Genomic DNA, 15,351 nt, shown 5'->3' on the forward strand with positions numbered 1-15,351 from the left:
TTTTTCAACACGGCCAAATTAAATGAACCATGTTCTGGAAATGCTAGAACACCATCTTCCTTAGTATACCTAACCCAATTCTCCAACCATATACAGGTATGATACCCATATCTCGCAGCCATGAAGGATGCAGGCTCGATGGAGGTAACAATTCACCTTCTCTCGTTTTAACATCTTTATCCTTATCAAACCAATTTTTAATCTTTCTGAACAAAGATTTTTTCTTTTTCTCTTCTTGGTAATACATTTTAGCTTTTACCAAACTTTCTAATCCCTTCCGTAATACAACTGAATAGTACGATGTTTTATCCAATTCTTGCGCGGCTCACACCAACGCACCAATCTCAGCGCGAGCACTGTTCTGATCTAATATCCAATCAGAGCGCGGTCTGTTTGACGTCACCAGTCGCTGCAGTTTCTCCTACTCCTGTCTCCTGTCAGTCGTCTACCCCTCCTTTACAAAACTTCTCAGTAGACTTCGTGTCAGATTCTACAAAACCTATTAGTTACAACATATAAACATCTCCATTGTCTGCTTCGCTAACCAAGGAATAGTAAAGAAAATCTATTTCACAAGAATCCCGTTGACACAGTAGCACATCCCTCTACTCTGCCCTTCTAACATGCATTCATCAATTGTTTCCTCTAGGACTTATCCAAAGAGTTTTACAACCAACTAAATGTATGAGCATTCACGCACATTCATACAAGAAAATGTAGAACATACACACAGAATCCTGCTTTTCCCGAGAACAGCGAACAATCTGCTCCACTACAGAATTATAACATACGTTAACCAAGCAGTGTTTACCTCTGCCCAGTCCTTCAGACAAGCTCAGAGAATACCTATTACTCCTCCCGTGATAAGCTTTAACGGTGAACCTTACGGATCCCTGGGACTTAAGACCAGAGTTTCATAGATAACCTTCACTATCATACACACTCCTTTTATACCAGAATATTGCTAATAGTAACACATAACGATGTCATTAATTCCGAACACAGACAATGTGACGCGCAACTTCAATTGTCACACGTTTTCCCTGCATACGTACAGGACCAACAATCCCGTCTTTCCCGAGAGCAGCATATACTTCCCTCTGCCCTACTACGGAACTGCTACCAGCTCCCAAATTCCAGAAGCACTACATAAAACTCAACACGACAACTCCAACATATAGTATTAGTACATATACCAACATCAATCAATAATCAATAAATCAAAAAGCCAATGTACAAGCAATCTAATCAGATCAAGACAACCATCAAAACCATCAAATTCTGCTACCAGGAAATTGGTGCAGATTGGGGTGTACAAATTCTTCCTACTTCCACGGATAGAGTAAATTCACAGATACACGCACATACACTCATCATACGCTTGGGCCCATTTCACTAACATACACTCAGATTACTCTATTAGCACTGATCCTGTAGAAAGAAAACCTTCTAAACACCCTGCATCTACACTACGGTCGATAAGACCTAATTGACACTGTCTTGAGTCATGATTTAACCAATAATAATCAACAATAATCAAAATAGAGTACTCAATAATTGACAAGAAATAATAACCAACACTGTATTTAAATTATGATTCTTTATCTAAAATTAGTGCAAATGAAAAATCAATTCAAAAGCAAAATCATTATTCTCATAATTACCTATTCTAGCTTAAATGTCATAAATGGGTCAGGACAGGTCTCTCAATAGAAGTCTCTTAGGTCACCGTCCTCACAGCATCGATCCTCACCAACGCAAGTTCGGAAAGAAGTGGCCTCAGAATCCAAAATGCAACGAACGAACCCTCTCTAAGCTAACAATATTTATAATGAATTTAACAATAGAAGGCAACATAAAATATTTTCGATATCCGCTGAACCGCTGAGCAGAGCGAGCAGGAAAGGATGTAGCATCGCTACATTTGGAAAAATCTCCGCTCAGAAAAACCACAAAAATAAAAAGACGGAAGACGGAACTAAATCTTGAAATGTTTCTTTTTCATATTCATATTTCCTCGGAACCAGCATGGTGATCATAATATTCATTGAGGCTCCTTTGTCTTCCAAGGTCGTTTGGATGTCCGCCCAGAGCTGCTGTCCTCACGGAAAACTTTTTAACCAGGCGAAGACTGTGGTCAGATGACTCTCGACCATGTTCAGCAAGGCCTTCTCATCAGAGTTCGACTACCCAAATATAGGCTTTAAACGGCAGCCATCTTTCACTAGGCCAAAACGTATCATCTTAATTAAAAGAGACAAAAACAACGTTACTACAGCACAGTGATTAAACAGTGTTAACCCCACTAATACCCTTATGTGTATGTAATTATCTAGCCTTTGCAACACAAGAAAAGCATTAGTACACAACATTTAAAAAGCGTTTTTGTGCTTTAAAATAAACAGCACTCAGCAACATTTATTAATAAAACATGCATATTATTAGTTAGCCACACAAACGCATCCCCACGTATAGATTTCTCTTATTAATCCGTATTGGTTAGTCAGAACATTTACACAAAACAAATAATTAATAATTATGAATTAATAATTTTAATTTCTTTCGACAATAGACAAACCAGAGCTTAAAAAACCCAATAGATTTTCAACAGAAAACTTTGCTCCAGCAGGTGCTCCTCCAACTTAGTGGATGAAGCGCTGCAGGCCTCAAGGATAAAAAGGTTGGAGATGATTACATTCTGTCACCACTATTACTTATCCCACTCCAGTCTGTTTTTTCATACTTGCTCCAAATCCCCATTTTGCCTTTTACAAACATCCTGTTGGAGATTCCTATTCGTCCTCTTATTGTTCCCACTTGGTGTAGAATGATGGACTGGCATTGAAATTCCCTCTTTCTACATGGCTCACAACAAAGATGTGGCAACAGCTAAGCAGCACTCAGAGCACGTGTAGCTGCAGCAGTTATACACAATATTGTGCTGGAAGACATATGTTAAACTTGGGATTCTTCTTCGCTTCCCAAGTGAGAGCCAGGATGTCTATAATGAGGGTGTGATCAAACCTTATAAGAAACCCTTTCCATGATGGTGGTCAGTCGATAGAATGCATGAATTCCTTAATTTTATGTTGCGTTCTTCATCCCCTCATTTTGTTTATATTCCAAATATTTGCTTCTTGCTCCTTCAACCACCATATGTCCTGACTCCTACCATATTGCCGGGGTGAAACGTTGCCACCAGTGCCTTGCATGTATAATAGATACCCCCCTTTGATACTATTCAATCAATATCTGCTGCTGCCTGTTGCTATAGCCTCTTTATCAGTCAACATCTTTACCCCTTCTTCCAAATCGATAGTATTCTGAATGTTGCCTGCCATGATCTAATCAACTTCCTCTATGCTTTTCATGCAGTTTCTACCTGACAGTAGGGCAGATGCCTCTCATAACAATTTAGAGACCTTCACAAATTCTTGACTCATGTTTATGGAAACAGTTCATTGCCTAGTACTCCAATAGCTCACTCTGGGTTAAAAAGTGCTCCTCTGCTCTCAGCCCCACCTCTGTTTAGCCCCTACTGCAAGGTTCATTACAGATGCTTGGGTTTATCCAGTGGCGGCTCCTCCACTAATGCGGAGGAGCTTCGACCCACGGCTTGCAGCAGTGAAAAAAAGAAAACATAAAATGATGATAACTTGTTGTTATTATCATTTTACATAAAATCATAATAACTTGTTGGTATTATCCTTTTATGTTTCCCTGCAGCTGCAGCTTTGTGGGCCGGTGAGCCTGCTCTGCTTACAAAACAGGGGGAAGGGAGGAGTGGTTTGGACTCCCAGCCTGCGCATAAATGTTTGGCCAGTCTTTTGGGCCGGCCAAACATTCATGCGCACTTTCCATGTCCGCAGTGCAGGCTGCATTACAGCCTTCATTGAGAACATGCCCAGGCCTCCATTCCCTGGCTGAGCACTGATCCACGGCGCTCACACCAATCACAACGCCCCCCCCCCCGATCCCTGCTCACTGCCACTGGGTCTATATCTTGCATAGATTTGGTTGGATTGTTTCTATGAACTCTCTTGAACAGACACACCGGCAAGGTGCTCTGCCTCCTACCACCACCTCAGTTTATGCAGACTGTCTCTGATGCACTGCTTAGTAAAGCTATGCACCGCATTTCACATTAAAATGCTCAAGCAATCAAATCATTCTAAATTTAAATGCCTTGCAAGAATGGGGATTACTATTAAAGATCATTAGGTCTCACATAGGGCAGCGCATGCGCTGCCTGTACGAGGCATGAAGTAATCAGTATGTTGGGAGAAACTCCGCCTATTGCCAGGTAATTTCTCCTTCCGCTTGCCATTTGTTTAACGTTGGCATAGCTTTTCTTATGGGGCTTATTATTGGCTGTAGTTAGGATGCTTCATTTCTGTTTATTACGGAAGCAGCACAGTCTAACTACAGTTTTCATCCGCTTTCGTGCTCTTTCAGCTCTTTAACTTGTGTGTTTAAGGACTCTTTTTTGCCCTTGTTCGTCGGTGCAATGGCAGCAGTGGGCACCACACAGAACACTCTTGGCAATGGCGGGCGCTTCTTGTTTATTTTTGTCCCGGCAGCTGCCTCTGCATGAGACCACCACTAGCGTTGCAGCTGCTGGGCGTGCTATGCAGACTCATCCCCCTGCCAGCCTGTCATCTAGCCCGTCTTACTCCTACAAGTAGCAAGGTGAGTCGGCCTCCCCTCCCTGTTACAGTAATTCACTGCCACCAGCCCGTGGTAATCCGTCCTCCCCTTCACCCTCGTGGTGAACGCTGTTTTGTGGTGCATGCGGCAGGGAAGACGGTGTGGGGACTGGCAGAGGGTCGGAGAGAGGGTGGTCTTGTCCCGCAGCTCCCGGGACACTTCACACAGAGGTGCTTGGGGCATTCGGAGCGGCCGTTTGTCCCGTGAAACGTCGGTATGGCCTGCCCTGGGTGGGTATATATGTGTAATTACAACTCTCCCATGCACCACTTCTAATTGGCCTGGGTCTTACATACGGTTACTTACGGTTCTGGGTTGTAATTGTATAGGATCTGCTATGCATGTAATTCGTTCATAAAGCTAGTTCACATATAAATATGCTATCTCCTAGGCAATGCATATAATATGGTGAAATTGTACAAATATATACTATTTTCCCACGCAGTTTATAACGGTATTCAGACTGCCATAGGTGTGATAAAAGCTTCTCCCATGCATTGCTTGTAATGGCATGAGGCTTATGTGCATGTAATTATGCAGTCTCCTTGCTTTGGTTAAAATGGTACATTGAAAGTATGTATGTAATTATGGCTTATCAGCGCACAGCTTGTAATACCATGGCGCTAGTGTACATGTAATCACGGTGCCTCATGCTTTGCTTGGAACTGTATGGGGCTAGTATACGTGTAATTACGGTGCCTCCACGCACTGCATATTATGGACTGCGGCTAGTTTGCTTGTAATTAAGGCGTCTCCTGACATTGTTAGAAAAGCAAGGGGCTAGCACACGTGTATCTACATTGTCGCAATGTTGTATGATGATCGTTCCTGTCATTAAGGCTTCTCCATACTTTGCTTTGATTATAATCCTACCACACACAAATTTCATTACGCCAGTATAATCTTGTGTAACTTCCAGCATTTTGCATTACGCTTATTGTGTGAAATGTCTGACATTATGCTGCATCACCTAATTTAAAATCCTATCGTGGGAGCACTGGAACAAAGCAAACCACCACTGTCGATCGCTGCACTTCGGTTTATTTTGGCTCAAAATGTGTCCTCACGTTCAAAATGGCCACAATGATGCATTTGGCACTCAAATATAGCGCTAAATGCCAGATTTGCATTTCAAATAATCTTGTGCAATTTTTTCGAAATGTTGCAGATTTTTTCTGAAATTGTATAGAATTAAGCAAAAGGAAATCATGTAAGCATTGCACACTGCTGCTTATAAGGGCATTGGAGATGTTATACATGCATTTAGGACCTCACCCATGTTTATAATGACATGCAGCTCTTGGGCATGTCATTATAGGTTCATCCTGCAGTGTTTATAGTGAAGTGTAGATTGTCAGAGATGTAGTTAGTGTCCAACAGGTGAGTAAAGTCACAATACTTCTCAGTAGTAAGGCACGTTCTAGAATGCCTATTGTTGGCGATTGTTAATGGTGCAGAACTGAGTAAAACTAAGTTTTTTTTAATTTTACGTCACTGAATGGGCCTATTAAAGCTTCTCCCACGGCAGCTTCTAATGCATGGAGCGAGGTAATGTGAAATGACAAATCAGGCAGGGCACATGCAGTTGCTGTTTCTCATTGCAATCTTTATAATGACATGTGGCCATTTTACATGTATATTTATGACTTCTTCAACGCAGTGACTCTGCCCAATCCTATGTTGGGTATGCCCCTATGCCAGGGTTACTGGAATTTTACGTTTTTGAGGCCACAGCGTTTACCGAATGATTATGAATTTGCCACCTTTGTTACTTAATCCACCGTCTGCTGCATAATCTGCAGATATTAGCAAACACATTGTTACTGTTTTTTATGGATCAAAAGTTACACCACAGCAGCGATGGGGAGCAGGTGCCGTTGCACATATTGCAGAAGTCTCCTCTCAGCAGTTTCTGCTGTTTGGTGCCATGAGGCCCTGCGGGTGTGGGGATATTTTACAAAAGCATTTCACATCACCTAGCCGAGCCTAATACAACATAACAGCATAACATAAAAAAACATAGCCTAACATAACATACCATTACATAACAGGGGCGTAACACAAGCCCCCGCATCCCCTGCAGTGCGGTGGGGCCCCCTAAACGCTGCACTTCGGCCGGGGAGCTCCTGACAATGTCCGGAGGGAGCCCCTCCACGTACCTTGCAGGGGAGCCCACTCAATTATCGTTACGCCACTGTTACATAACATAACAAAACATAGCCTAGCATTGCATACTATTGCATAGCATAACATAACATAACTTAACAAAACATAAAATAACATAACAAAACATAGCCTAGCCTAACACAATATAACATAACAAATCATGACATAGCATAACAAAACATAACATAGTATAGCATAACATAACATTGTATAGCATAACATAACATATTGTAACATAACATAGTATAACATAACAAAACATAGTATAACATAACAAAACATAACATAACAAAACAAAACACAGCACAACACAACATAGCCTAACACAACATAACACAGCCTAGCCTAACACAACATAACACAGCCTAGCCTAACACAACATAACACAACCTAGCCTAACACAACATAACATAGCCTAGCCTAACACAACATAACATAACAAATAATAGCATAGCATAACAAAACAAAACATAACATAGCATAACAAAACATAGCATAACACAACAAAGCATAGCATAGCAAAGCACAACAAAACATAGCATAGTTTAACAAAACAAGGCATAGCATAATATAACAAAACAAAGCCTAGCATAGCAAAACACAACAAAACATAGCATAGCATAACAAAACATAGCAAAGCAAAACACAACAAAACATAACGTAGCATAACAAAACACAGCATACCATAACAAAAAACAACAAAGCATAGCATAACAAAACAAAACATAGCATAGCATAACAAAACAAAACATAGCATAGCATAACAAAACACAACAAAACATAGCATAGCATAACAAGACACAACAAAACTTAGCATAGCATAACAAAACATAGCATAACATTGAAAAATTAATAGTAGCGGGCTAGCTAGCTTTAACGGGCATTGACTGTAAGCAACTCCGTCAACCCAGAAGCAGTCACTCGGTCACCTTTGCACCTATATTGCAGTGGCTTCGTTTGTTAAGCAGTGCCCATATTTATTCGGTTAGCACTTTACTTGTGAAAATTTCAGGACTCACAAAACTTTGATGAATCGAAATTCACAACTGAGGCTGTTAAGTTCACACTATATAAAACCCCAAGGATAAATAAAAAATATTACCATTTATAATGTGACTAGCTCCAACAAATACAAGACCTATTGCAAAGTACAAAACATTGCCATTTACAATGCCAATAGCTCCAGCTCCAACAAATGCGAGACCTATTGCATTTCCAATGCTTGTTTGGTTCATTGTGACTTCGAGTGATGCCTTCCGGCACCCATCTGTGGTCCCAGTGGTAATTCCTCATTCTAAGACCTCTAGCAGTGCTGCTGTCTCTCTGTTCATAGATCCACTACACTCCAAATCAAAACTCATAGGTAAAAGACATTATCATTTACAAGGCCAATAGCTCTAACTCTAAAACATGTGAGACCTATTGCATTGCAAATGCTTGTTTTTCTTCAGTGAATGGACAGAAAGTGAGAAAATATCCACACAGAATTTGCTTATGTGAATGAAGCCTTTTATTGCCACTTAGTTTTCTGAGCAGAGTTCTTAAACATTTAACTTTCAGATATTTCTATCCCAGAGAGTCCACGGAATCACCTGGATCGGACTGTCAAGGAATCACATGGGCTTGTTTATATGGGAAGATGGAACAATTTTGATTAATGAAACTGCGTAAGTATTTAGGTTGGAGATACAAAGATATTCCGTTGGTGGAACTAATTATGTGAACCTCTGATTACTTAAATGCTTATCCCTTGAATTTAGAGATGTAATCTTTGTTGAAAAAAGTGGATACGATAAGTACCTCATCTCATGAGTTTACAACTTGGAAATAAGGTATAATATGCTAAGTTCACTTTCTACATGTTTTTCCTTTCCTATATCTCTTCACACATACATTTCAGTAGGTTTGCCCTGCTGGAATCTATTAGGGAAAAAATGCAAGAGTGTGATAATTATCACACAGTTAGCACTGAACCTGCAACCAGCTCATTAATTGTTAACTTTATCTGCCTGTTCTGGCTGTTGTCCTGGAGGTATGAGAGTGAAGGTGACATGTCTTCAAGGTCACGTTTTCTATATGCACTCTTGTTTTTGAGCCACACTAGCTAAAGTAACAAACAACAGGTATAGTATTCTTATCTAAAATTGGCCTGGGCGGTAAACTCTGCTCTGTTCACAGAGTTTGGAGAGATTTCTGCACTCCGCGCTCGGCGGAGCACTCGGAGTTCTGAAAAACTCTCCTTCGCATAGCGGAATTTTTTCCTCACTCACGCTCGTCACCATCAAGTTGTTGAGCACATGCGAGGAAATCCACCTCCGGGTAAGACTTCTCAGTGCGAGCTTTCGGATTTCTCAAAGCGGGCAGTTGCGGATGGTCGCGACTGCTCACGTTGAGAAACCATCCGTTCATTGGCGGAGAGAGGATGCCGATCGGGTAAGAGAGCAGGCCATTACCACTCCCCTTCACTTCCTCTGATGTCAGACGCCAGCTGCGTGGAGCTGCAAATTCACTATCGATGTTTTCGGAGTCATGGACCCCCGGAGAGCGGCTTCTTTGATCCACAGACTGCCGATTAATTTCCTTCTGGTGCCCTGTGGTTTTTCCCGCTATGAGGAGATTTACACTGTCCCTGAAAAGAAAAAGACCGTTCTGAAAATCTCAAGAGAGCGGGCCGGGGGTCTGACTGCAGCCAGCCAGGTTTTTTTTTCTTCCTTTCTGCTGCAGACAGCTACGGACAGCTGCAGACTGCCGTGACAGTGGGAGCATCGTTAGGGACCCAGGTTTCTCACCAAGAGCAGGTAGGTGTGGATTTTCTCCTTGCACACCTGTCTTGGTTGAGGGTCGCTGGGTAGATCCCATTTAATGACTCTGGTAGAGTCTTGGGCAGCATTTTTTCCAGTGATTGGTAGAGGGGCATTGTAAGAAGACATTATGCGAAAGCCTGCCAAAGGTACAAAGGGATCCACTCCACTCCAGGACAAGATATCCCTCTCTCATCCAAGCTTGTGGGGATGGCAAGTGCTGATCCTGCCCAACAGAATCAGCTTGAGGCTGATATGGTGGATATGGCGGACTTGGATTCCCCCATTATCCCTAGTGAGACGGTTTCTTCAAAGGTGGTTTCATCAATTCCTGCCGCTTCCACTAAAGAGACTTTGACCTCCAGAAAGGCAGCGAGCGAATCTTTAGAGGCTAGAAAGTACCCTATTTTTATCAAAGCGAAACAGGATGGGCCTTTGATTGATGGGCCTTTGATTGAAACAGAAGCAATGCATGAGACGGAAGGTGACGACCATTTGGTAGTAGACAACTTATTGGCTGCCGGCCCAGAGCCTTCAATCTCTGAGTCTGGCAGGCATTTGCCCCTTCCCTCCCCCTTTATTCCATCCTCAGGTCTCTTCAATCCATCAGTTGGGGGAGAGCCCTTTTTTTTTTCTAATGCGGGGGGTCGCAGAAGTGTCTATGTCAACCTCACCAGTGGTCTCTGATCTGACGGACCCAGAGGATTCCCATGAGGAGGATAGGTCAAACATTATTCAGATTGATCCCCCTCAAGGTGGCGGCTCCTTCTCGATACAATGGGACGCTAAGAGCCTCCTTAATTTGATTCTGAAAGAAATTCGGGACCTAAAAGCTTCCCAATCTACTGAGATCGCTGCAATAAATACCCGCTTGACGAAGATTGAGGAATCTATGGCTCAGGTCCCAATACGTCTCTTAGAGGCCGAAACCAGGATCTCCCAATTGGAGGATCAAATGTCATCTCTGAACCATAAAGTGACTACCATCCAGTCTCAGAGAGCCTCACTAGAAATGAAGCTGGATGAGTTGGAGAACCATTCCAGACGTTCAAATCTTCGAATCCTGGGCATTCCGGAGGGTTTGGAGGGCCAGCAGATGCTGCAATGGATTTATTCCTTTATAAAGAAAATGTTCTTCCAGAATTTAATGGGGATTTGACAATAATGAGAGCTCATCGGGTACCCGCACATCTCCCTCCTAATGCAAAATTCCCCCGGAAGGTTCTGGTAAACTCTGAAGACTTTAGGGTTAAGGAGCAGATTTTGTCAAGATCAATCAGGCAAAGACAGTTTTCCTCGGCAGAAGTGCCATTGTGTCGTATTTTTTCAGACATGACAACCTCTGCAGCAAAAAGGCAGAAAGAATTCGTCAAAATGCATCATTTGTTTAAGGCTCAAGGGGCACAAGCCATGATAGCTCAGCAGAGTAAGCTCAGTGTTAATTAAGGGCAAATTTCATATCTTTTGTAGTGTCGCAGAGGCGCAAGATTTGCTACAAGAGATTTCTACGGATAAACCTTAGCGGCTTGAAGCCAGTACTTGGTTGGCAGGCTGGGAGGTATTCATCTTTGGGTTAAGGAATGGGCTATTCATCCTTTGATGACTGTAACACTATATTTTTTGTTTGAGTCTTGGTCAAATGAGAATAGCAGGTGAAAAGATAAGGAGACAACATAGGGCGTAGAAGGTTAATGATAGTATAAGGCGGTTTAACTGCAGCTTTTGTAGTTCAGGAAGGGGAAGTGAGGGTAGGGGGAGGGCGTCATTCAGCTGCACGAGGCACCAAGTCAGTGTGCCTGTAGTAGGGTGGGTGGGTGGGCCAGGTTGTTGGACTCTGAGCAGGGGCAGCTATCTGCTCTGGCAACAATGGGTCTAGGGTTCGGTAGGGAGCATGGGGGAAAAAATGAAATCCATATCTTAAGTTCATACTCATTTGTTGATTGCTATGCGAGAGCAAGAAAGGATAGCCTGTCACTTCTGCTAGATTCTGGTTGGAGGTCTTTTCCAGAGTTAGCAAAGGGAAACATTTTTGAACATGGAGACATTCAGAAACGTACTCTTTTTACGTAATGGGTAATAAGGACATAATGAAAGTAGTGTAGATTAATGTGAATGGCCTTAATAATAAAAAGAAAATGCGGGCCATTGAGGCTTGGATTAAAACAGAGAATCCCTCGGTCATCTTAATACAAGAAACACATATACCAGCGGGGAAAATCTCATATTTTGCAATGTTCAGAGCCTGGGCAGCTTATAGGGGTTTCTCTTCATCCTCAGTAGCACATAGGGGGACGGCCATCTTACTTAACAAACAATTTCAGGCTGAGGTGGTTAATTCTGTGAGCAATCAAAGTGGTAGATGGTGCTGGGTTACTCGTAATGTATACCATCGGCCCTTGACGTTTGCTAGTATATATGCCCCAGTTGAGGATAATCCCCTCCCATATGAGGAACTCTTCCAACCATTAATCCAAGCCCCAGGAGAGTTGATTGTGGGAGGCGATTTTAATTTATTAATGAGTCCCAGGATCGATTCCTCATCTAGCTCAAAAAGACAGTTAAAACGAAAAACTCTTAAAACGGTACATAGTTATATTTCAATGCTCGATATTATTGACCCCTGGTGAACAGCATTTCCAACAGAAATTGCTTACACTTGTTTCTCAGGGAGATTTCACACTTTTTCACGAATCAATGTTTTTCTTATCTCCAGGAAATTGGTCTTTTTACAGCAGAAAATTCTTCAAAATGGATTCTCTGACCATGCACTGGTGCTCTTGGAGTTAGCATTGCGTAAAAGGCAGTACATTTACTAAAAGGTGGTCGTTAAATTGACAATCTTTGCTAGAAGAGGATTGGGTGTCTTCTTGTAAAATACAAAATTGAGCGAAATCTTGGTTCTGCTCCATCCCACGTGGTATGGGATTCATTTAAAGCCTTTTTTCGAGGCCTAGTTATAGGTAAAGATGCAGAGATTTCAAGAAAAAGGAAGGGAGAAAAACAGTTATTATTAAAAAGTGCAAGAATCTTTTGAAAGATTTCTTTCCAATCCCTCGGCCTTGAATAAATGTCAGTGGGTTCAGGCTAAGCGGGACCTGACCGAAGTATATAATGCTAAAAGTGATACCCTTTTCCAGCAGGATAGGCAAAAGACCTATGAAGAAAGTAACTACACCGGGAGATTTTTGGCTTGGCAGGCTAGGGAACGGGCCACAAGTAATCAAATATTGGCATTGAGATGCCCTACCTCTGGTTCTCGTACGGAGGATTCGGGTGAAATAGGAGAGATAATGGTCCAGCATTACAGGAATATTTATGGCCAGCAAATACCGATTGGTATTTCATCCTTGGACAATTTTTGCAGCAATATGAAGTACCTTGTCTATCTGAGGAGGACAAAGAGCACATGATAAACCCTTTTACAAAAGATGAGTTAGGGGAGGTTATTAAAAATCTTCCAAATGGCAAAGCCTGCGGCCCGGATGGTCTGCCAGCCGAATTTTTTAAAACGTTTTCAGGTGTAATTGGGGTCTATTTATTATTAGTTATATATTCAATTTTTGAGGGTGAGTAAATCCCTCTGTCATTTAGAGAAGGAAGTGTAATCAGTTTTTTAAAAAAAGGTGAAAAAGTGAAGACCCTAACTCATATCGTCCCATTACGCTCTTAAACTCTGACTACAAAATAATTACTAAACTTTTAGCTAATCGTTTTAATGGAACTGCTTCATATTTAATTCATCAGGATCAGAATGGTTTTATTGCTGGAAGGCAACTTGGCACGAACACGCACTTTTTAGTGGAGGCACTTGATTATTTTGATACCCAGAAGATACCAGCTTTGGTGCTTTTTTTAGACGCCGAAAAGGCATTTGATTTGGTGATATGGGAATCTTTATTTTGTATCTTGGGCAAATTCGGCATTCCCTCCTAAATCACGGGGTTGGTTGAAAAGCTATATTTGAATGCAGAGGCCAATATCAATATTAATGCAGCTAATGCCAGCCAAGTAAAATTCAAAAGAGGAACCAGACAGGGATGCCCTCTATCCCCGGTGCTATTTGCCTTTTTCATTGAACCTCTTGCGATAGCCATTAGGAACAATATGGATATTTGCCCCCCGCTTCCAAATCTGGATAAAATTAAATTATATGCTGATGACATTATGCTCATTATAAAACCAGAGAAGGAAGTGCAGGCAAAGGCCTTCCAGATTTTTGAACGGTATGAGGCATTTGGAGGGTAGAAAATTAACAACAAAAAAACTGAAGTTTTGCTTTGTGGCGGCGGGGCATCCAGGGACTTGCACCCCGACATTATCTCATGTTTGAACACAAATCCAAAGAGATATTTAGGGGTTTACTTTTCACTATTGATTTTGGAATTATAAGATTAAAATTTTGTTCCATTACTACGAAAAGTTCAAGTTCTGTTTACCCAATGGCATTCTCTTCCATTATCTCTTCTAGTCCGGGTGGCGCTGATTAAAATGTCAGTGCTTCCACTTTTTAACTTTCTCTTTTCAGCAATTCCTTGTGTTTTAGCCAATTCCTTTTTTATGAAACTAGAGTCTATGTTTACAACATTTCTCTGGGGTAAAATGGTCTCCCGAATTGCACTGAGCACGTTATATGAGGAGCAAGTAAACGGTGGGCTAGCTCTCCCCAATTTGAAGGAATATTATTATGCATACTTTGCACAATATATGTCAAGATTTAAGCAGGAATTACATTCAGGTTTCTTTGTTCATTTTTTAATGAATTTAATCTGCAAAGAAAACCTGATCCATTGCCCACTATCAATTTTCAGCTCTCCCAAGTTAGTACAGTATAAGTGTCTACATTGATTTTACCATAAACGGCACACTTTTTATAAAAGATACTCTATCCTAGCAATTAATAGTTCAACTCCTACAGCAGGTCTTATTTTCTCTGCAGGAATTAAAGATTAATCTACAATCATTCAAAATTGGACTTAGGCAGGGTTTCGGAAACTTTCAGATTTCCTGCGGAATGATAGCTGGTTGAATATAGAGGAAATGTCTTGTTTAATTCCCAGTAATTTTCTTCTCCTGAGGACAAATAATGTTCTTAGGAAGTTCTTGGTCAAGATTATTAATCAGAAAAGTCTAGTTTATGATTTATTAGAAGATACGGTTTTTAAAAATAAGGGGAAATGGAAAAAACATCTAGCCTCAATCAAGGGGATAGATCTGGAAGCTAAGGCTATAATTAAGTGGGAAAAATACGAGGAGCTGGAAATTACTGCAAATGTCTGGTCTACAATTAATAAATTAAATTTTAGCACGGTCAGAGGTGCCAATTGGCAAATAATGCTATTCTTTAGTAAGTGGCTACTGTATAGAACTCCAAGCTTTATAGCTAAGGCCTAACCAAATCAATCAGGGCAGTTGTTTTCGGTGCCACAATCATCCCTCTGCCAATTGGACACACATAATATCACAGTGCCCCCTGATCCAGAAATTCTGGATCGACATTTTTGATTATTTAACATCAGAATGTATATTAATAAGTGGACCCAAAGCCTTGTTGATAGTGCTTGGCTATGATTCAGACCTCAGCCTACCTGACAAAACGATTAAATTCCTTTATATTGGAATGACAGTTGCCAGATTACTTCTTCTTCAAAGATGGCGATCAGATCTAATACCATCAAAA

At 41.3% G+C, this 15,351-nt stretch overlaps 1 protein-coding gene across 2 annotated transcripts in view; it reads left to right on the forward strand.

The window, feature by feature from the left end:
- The window catches only part of LOC146809774 (CD209 antigen-like protein C), a 90,546-nt gene that overhangs the window by 55,452 nt on the left and 19,743 nt on the right, over window positions 1-15,351 (forward strand). The window contains exon 5 of one of the 2 annotated variants that reach the window (XM_085614385.1): window positions 8,449-8,540. In XM_085614385.1, coding sequence (XP_085470511.1) covers window positions 8,449-8,540 — 92 coding nt within the window. Of the gene's footprint in view, window positions 1-8,433; window positions 8,541-15,351 lie in introns of both variants that reach the window. The other variant, XM_085614384.1, reaches the window with a different exon arrangement.

Source organism: Triturus cristatus, chromosome 7 (genome assembly GCF_964204655.1).
Source record: "Triturus cristatus chromosome 7, aTriCri1.1, whole genome shotgun sequence".
Classification (NCBI taxonomy): Eukaryota; Metazoa; Chordata; class Amphibia; order Caudata; family Salamandridae; genus Triturus; species Triturus cristatus.